Consider the following 7,500-nt stretch of genomic DNA (forward strand, 5'->3'; position numbering starts at 1 on the left):
CGCACTGGCCCTGTGTTTATTGCCTCCTGCAGAGCTGATATTGTAGAGCGCGGGCGGAGGGCCCTGTCCCAGAGGCCTCCTCCCTACCGCCTGCTGATATTAAAACATATTACCCGCTTGCCAGCACTGTTTTCATCTTTTATTTATATATTCGTTTATTTCAGTTTTCTTTGATCCAGAGTGTCAACCTGCCGTGCTTTGAGTTTTTTCCGGCTTCGCTCTCGCGTTTCATGTCGTTGTCCCTGCGGTGGCGACAAACGTCAATCAAAGGTGGCAGTGAGAGTTCGGGTGTTGTTCAACGTGTAAAAATCGTGCCGATACGAACATGGCAAATATTAACAAACGTACCAACGTATACGTCAGCGGCCGACTAATGCATTTGAACATCCGGCGACATTAACCCAACAAATGTTTTATTTGTGTTTGAGTAAATGTTGTTGTTGTTGTTGTTGTTCTGTCTGACAAAGGGCTCTTATGAGTTTAGGCTAATGACCTCTGTGGTCTTTCCCTCTTCCACAGCGCCCATCAACCCTCATCTGAGTAAGTACTGCCTTGCTTTTTTCTCATCGCCGTAGCCACTTAGCATTAGCCCGCTGCGTCGGACGGCCAGCGACTACTGGTATAGAGGGGATCGGAGGGGGAGACATGCAGCAGTGTGACACTTCTAATGCTGGGACGGAGATCCGTTTAAAATGACAAACGCCGCACTTGAAAACCCTACTTAGGCCTCGTTCGTTTCTATTGAAACAAAAAAATAAAAAATGAAATAACGTGGAGCTTTAAAGTTATTAGCATAAGTTCGGAGCTCATAGTTTTTTTTCATTTTTATAAGTATATAAAATGGTCGTTAGTTCGGTGTGTGTGTGTGTGTGTGTGTGTGTGTGTGTGTGCGTGCGTGCGCCTGTGAACATCAAGGTTTCTCGGCATTAACCATGCATGCTCTTCTTGTTTGTTTTAATCTGGGCACTGTTCTCCTTAAATCCCCCATCTCCGTAATCCAAAACACAACCTCCGGGTCAATCTTCAATGGGAAAACTTTGACTATTTCCCTTTCACCATGTGGGTTTGCCTTTATTGTTACCAAATCCATTATTCTGCTGCTGCATTGCGCCGGGGGGGGGGGGGGGGGGGGGGAGTCCTGGCTAACATTTGCATCCCTTCCCAAACATCATCATCCTCTTCTTCGTCCTCACCTACGTCCTTAACCCGTTCCCTGACAGCGTGCGTGAGACCGCATATGCATGCCTCCTCCTCCCTGCCTCCCTCCTTCCTACCCTCGTCTCTTCAAGCGCTCCTCTGCCTGGTGAGAGGAGTTCAGAACATTTAGCCCCGCGCGCGGCGGCTATGGGGGCGTTTGTTTCGCGCCACGGGGCTAGACCTCAATTTAAATCTGTGTGTCTCTCAGAAGCGGTGTCAAGAGGCATCAGCTCCCTAGCCCCCTCTCTCTCTCTCTCTCTCTCTCTCTCTCTCTCTCTCTCTCTCTCTCTCTCTCTCTCTCTCTCTATCTCTCTCTCCCCGTCTCTCGCTCTCGCTCTCTCTCTCTTTCTTTATTTCTTTCTTTCTTTCTTTCTTGTACTGCTTCTTTCTTTCTTTCTTTCTTTCTTTCACTGCTTCTCTCTTTCTTTCTCTGTCACAGCCCCTCTCTCTCTCTCTCTCTCTCTCTCTCTCTCTCTCTCTCTCTCTCTCTCTCTCTCTCTTTCTCTGTGGTCATCCACCCACGCTTTTCTCTTCTTCCCCAGAAAGCCCTCCATACCTGCCTTCCCGCATCTCGCAAGGTCACCACTCCAACCTGCTTGGAGCGAGCTTTTTTAATAAATCAATGAATATTTATCACAACACAACAACCCCCCCCCCCTCTTCTCTGCCTTACTCTCAAACTAAATGTTGTTTTCTTGTATTATGGCCGCTCTCGCTCTCTTTGAAGTGGTTCTGCGTAATCAGACCCTTTGACCTCTGATACCGTTTTCTGTTCTAAATGGGTTTTGGTTCTTTGGTTCCCGTGGTTTCTCCCTGATCCTAATCTTGGATCGAGCCGCAGTGCTGTGTAACCTCAGGACATCTGTAGGGGGTGGAGACATGTCGCTGCCCGGAAGGGGCGGAGTTAAGCCGTGTTTCCTGTTTCGTCACGGAGATAAGCGCAAAAAAGAATCCAGGCTTCCACAGTGGCCGATCTACACGGTGTCCTTTTCAAACCTTTTATGGATTTTTATCGCCGTATGAATGCAACGGCGCGCTTACAGAGCCGCACGAACGGCAACGTGATAGGTCAAAAACAAATATAATCGAAAAGAAAGCTCAGAAGATCTGAACTCGTCTGCCTTCAAACTTTCCTCCGATCGTTCATCTAAAGTCTGATACGTGAGACTCCGTTGATCCAAACAAAGCGTCCTGCTTGGACATGCGGCCCTTGTGCGCGGTAGGCCGGTGGGTTTTCCCTCCGGACTCCGCCGTGGTCACGGGGCCCCGGTGGCTCCATGTATTCAGCAGCAGTCCCACGCCTCCTCTCCTCCTCCTCTCCTCCTCCTCCTCCTCCTCCTCCTCCTCCTCCTCCTCCTCCTCCTCCTCCTCCTCCTCCTCCTCCTCCTCAGTACAGAGCAAACCTCCACACCTCTCCCTGAGAGTAATGGATGTATGCTTCACACTCTGTATTGTCCCTTAGCATGCTGGGGCCATCTCTCTCCATCTCTCGCACTCTCACACTTTATTTCTCGCCCCTCTGTCATTGTATGTGTGCGTGTGTGTGTTTGTGTGTGTGTGTGTGTGTGTGTGTGTGTGTATATGTGTGCGTGTCCAGGCGATGTACTGTTGTGGTGGTGGTGTAACAGAATCTCTCGCTGTTATTGTGTACTATCCATCAATGTTTAATAGCGGGGTGTCATGCAATAGCCTCTAATAGCCAGTTTCCGACAATCATGGTGTACACACAAAGAATCCCACAAACACACACACACACACACACACATACTTACACAACATAGCACACTGACATGTGCACATTAGTAACCATACATTGATACTTAAACAAATGGCCGTATTCTATAGCCACACACACACACATACACACATAAACACACACACACACACACACACACACACACACACTGACACACACACACACACAGCCACAGACACTCAAACAGACACCCACACACACACAGCCATAGGGCGTTTGCAGTGTACAGCGTGTTCTCTGCTGAGAGCTCCTCTCTGAACTGAGACCTCCCATTTACCGGGGAGAGAAATCAAGCACATCCACTCATTAATGGTTCACCACAGCAGCAGCCAGCTAGCGCATATCTTTATTTAGAAACGCTGGGAGTCGATAACACAGTGGATAGAACGGCTTGCTTGCCTTTCACACTCATAAACATGCACATAAACACACACACACACACAAACACACCTACACACACACAGACCACACACACACTCAAACGCACATACATAGATACACACATACACACACACACACACACACACACGCACACACACACACACACACACACCACACACACACTCAAACGCACATACATACACACACACACACACACACACACACACACACACACACACACACACACACACGCGCACAAACACACACACACACACACACACACACGTGCCTGCTAGATAGAATCCCATAACACGAAATGTGAAAGAATGGCTAATTTCACAGATGGTCTTTGTGAGCATGCCTTAATAAATATTTATTGGATATAAGATAAGACACCACTTTTTTGGATCCAAAAGGAATTTCTTGCTTAAAAAATGACGATTACATAAGAATAAAAACAATAGTAGTAAAGTAGAATAAAGAGTAATACATATTAAAGTGCCTTTGGAGGGAGAGCTAACACTAGTGCCTAATAGACTAACAATATAAGTAGGGTAGACTCAGCCAAATAAGTAAACTGAAATAGACATATTTATGAATATATTTTTAAGTCTATTATACTATGATATACTTGGCGTAGTGGCAAGCTTGACTTCATTGATGACTAGCCAAGTATATGATGCTACAACTGACTTAAGCATATGCTAGTAAAAAGACTCAAGTATACGGTACTAAAACAGACTTCAGTATATGATACAAAAACATAAATAAGTATATCATACTAAAATGCACGTAAGTATATGATCCACAAAATAGACGTGAGTATATTATACTTATATAGACTTCTGTATATGATACTAAAATTGACTTAAGTATATGAAACTAAAATCGACTTTTAAGTACAATTTACTAAAATAAACCTGAGTATATATCACACTAAAACAGACTTAAATGTATTGAAGTCTGTTTTAGTACGCTATGCCGACCACTGTCTGCCCTCCCCGGTCCCTAGGAGAGTTCCACTGCAGCTTCGAGGAGGAGCCCATCTGCATGTTCACGCAGGACAAGAACGACGACTTTGACTGGACGCGGCACAGCGCCGCAACACGAGACACCAAGTACACGCCCAACACGGGCCCAAGCGGGGACCGCAGCGGCTCCAAGCAAGGTGAGCGACCTCTGCGGACGCCGGCACCCACCCCCCCCCCCCCCCCCCCCCCCGGGCAGTCCGTCGGGGGACGGACGGGTCGCTTTGGTCGGTTGATCGATGGGTCACCTCTGGTGGAAGTCTGAATGATTATCCGTTTAGTTGTTAATTATTCTGGAGTGTAGTAGAACTGGCCTTTTGATGGGGGGAATGCTAATGATTGTTGGTGAATGTTTTCTTTTTTTTTTTTAAGTACCCAAAGTATATACATAACGAAGTTTTAGTCAAATATTTCACCCTTTTCAAAACCGTCGCATACTTACTTACTCTGCTGCCTCGGATGCCTTTTCGTATTTATTCCCTTTTAGAAAATATTATTCAAACAAAGATGGCTGCTTTTCGCACAGGGAATCCAAAGAAGAATGTAGTTTGCTCTGGGGGGGTGGTGTCAACGTCTCCGCTTGCATAATGCATGATCTGTCTTTTTTTCTCACTGTCTCTAATAGCAAGACAGAATATAGCCTATGAATGATCAACCTTCAACATTCATTTCAATGATAATCTCATCGCCCGTTTCTCAGTTTCTCTGGATACCTGGAGTCTGAGATGTCTGAAAAGTATTCAATATTCTGTGTGTGTGTCAGTGTCTGCGTGTGTGTGTGTGTGTGTGTGCGTGTGTGTGTGTGTGTGTGTGTGTGTGCGTGTGCCTGTGTGTGCCTGCGTGTGTGTGTGTGCCTGTGTGTTGTGTGTGTGTGTGTGTTCCCATGCGTGTGAGAGTGTGTGCATGCGTGTTTCTGTGTGTGTGCACATATGAGAGTCTATGTGTGTACGCGCGTGTGTGCGCACACTTGAGTGTCTATGTGCGCACAGGTGCGCATTTGTGTGTGTGTGTGTGCGAGTGTGCGTGCGTGCGTGCGTGCGTGCGCTGTGAGTGACTGTCTTCAATATTCAAGAACCCTATGAATAAAGGATAAGTGAAGTCGGCATGGTACGATCCATTGTGCTGTGACAAGGTTGCTCAGATTTCAGCGAAGGAAGTCAGCTCGGGTAAAGATTTTAAGTGCCAATTTGGTGTTTTATGACTGAGCGGAGACCGCGGTGGCTGAAGCGGTAAAAAATGCATCCACCGTAATCACGCAAACACTTAAAAAGTGTCCGACATTTTGGTTACAGCCAACCGTTCCTCTCAACGGATAATTCCAGGATAGTTTTTTATACCTGTGGGAGATGTTCCAGTTTTGGGGACGGAAGAGATTAAGGGAGCACCCTGATTGGTGGAGGCCCCGGGTGTGACTAATGAGACCATTTGTGCTATTGGTCCCTCTGCAGCCTTCAGGCTAGCACGGAGGCCAGTTACGTTGATCCGACCCTGGTTAGTTCTGAGAGGAAAGGATGAGAAGGGATCGTTCCTTTCTTGGCAGCACCACTCATTCTATTGCGAGAAAAACACTTTAGATTTCACAGAAAACCTTATCCCCAGATTGGGCACGTTTAGTTCATCAATTCACAAATCGCGACACGCCTCGTCCTCGAATCTATTCATCCGCTGATTTATTCCGTCTGTTGATCCACGAGTTACTTGGAATTGAAGTTCTGTCGGAGTGAGCTTCTCTCGAGGGGACCCCTGCAGACATGGGGAATCGAACCCAATGCCTTTTGGCTTGGAGTCAAACTTCGTAGCTACTGAGATGTCCTTTCCCCACACTCATACATACGCATATACGAGAGGATATACGGGGGGATATGTCAACGCTCAAACCTGTGTTTGTGTCTGTTTTTATGTGTGTGTGTGTGTCTGGGTCTGTGTGTGTGCGTGCGTGTGTGTTCCTGGTCGGCTTAGCTCAGGGGGTAGAACGGGTTGACTGGTAACCGGAGGGTTGCTAGCTCAATCCCCGGCTCCTCCTAGCTGAGTGTCGAGTTGTCCCTGAGCAAGACGCCTCACCCTAACTGCTCCCGACGAGCTGGCTGTCGGCGCGCGTGGTTGACTCCGCCGTCGGTGTGTGAATGTGTGCCAGAACGGTTCTAGGTCTCTTTGAATAAGCGTCTGCTGAAGGGCCCTACATGTGACTGTGTGCAGGTTTCTACATGTACATCGAGACGTCGAGGCCACGAAAGGAAGGGGACCAGGCGCGGCTCATCAGCCCCTTCTTCAACGTGGCGCCAAAGACCCCCTACGGCATCACCAACCCCCCGGCCTACTGCCTGGGTTTCTTCTACCACATGTACGGCAAACACATCGGTAAGCTACCTCACCCGTCTCCCCCGCCTCACCCACTCAGGCTCCTTGTATGCGCCAAAGACTCGGCAAACTAGAATGATCCTGATACAGATTCTGATGCTGGAGAACACACTTTGATACTGGTTCTGGTACCAGATGCTGGAGACCTACGCTTTGATTCTGATCCAGACTCTGATGTTGGGGACCTCCTATGGCGCATTCCCACCGGAGGTCGCCGGTTGGTTCAGTCCACAAAGGTGCGGCACGGGTCACGTTCCCAGTGTGCGTGACCCGGACTGAGCCGTATTGAGCCGTACTCGTCTCGCACTACTCCTCCGTTGGGGTACAGAGACTCCTCAAAAGGGTGCCGGCAAGTTCAAGCTACACACGCCGTCCGTTGATAGGTCGACAGAATCGTAATTCCGTCCGACTGGGGGATAATAACAAAGGATCACATTACCGGCGAGGTATTTCCGGACAACGGCCAAAGCTCCGTTCATTTAGGAAAATGTTGCGCAAAAGTTGGGTGTCCTTCGTTATGTCCTATATTCCTGCTCTTTGTTCATTGTGTCGCATTTCGTCTTTTACTTTGGATTCATTAGCAGGCTACACTGTATCGGGCTGCTATGAGATCACGGTTCTAACGTAGCTGCTGCGGCTATCGCCATCCGGCTTAAACCCCGGCCTACGATAAGGGTAAGCCTGCTGCGCTGCGCCGAACTGCACCTTCACCACTCCACCCAGCCGCAGAGAACCGACCCGCACCCGCCGGTGGAAAGGCGGCATTAGGTGTAGGTCTCT

At 48.2% G+C, this 7,500-nt stretch overlaps 1 protein-coding gene across 1 annotated transcript in view; it reads left to right on the forward strand.

The window, feature by feature from the left end:
- Nucleotides 1-7,500, forward strand: part of LOC115534435 (MAM domain-containing glycosylphosphatidylinositol anchor protein 2) — a gene marked incomplete in the record, with an annotated part of 161,336 nt that overhangs the window by 143,590 nt on the left and 10,246 nt on the right. The window contains 3 exon segments of the mRNA XM_030345420.1: nucleotides 520-540; nucleotides 4,347-4,502; nucleotides 6,559-6,720. Coding sequence (XP_030201280.1) covers nucleotides 520-540; nucleotides 4,347-4,502; nucleotides 6,559-6,720 — 339 coding nt within the window.

The sequence above is a fragment of the Gadus morhua genome, chromosome 21, assembly GCF_902167405.1.
Source record: "Gadus morhua chromosome 21, gadMor3.0, whole genome shotgun sequence".
NCBI classification, from domain to species: Eukaryota; Metazoa; Chordata; class Actinopteri; order Gadiformes; family Gadidae; genus Gadus; species Gadus morhua.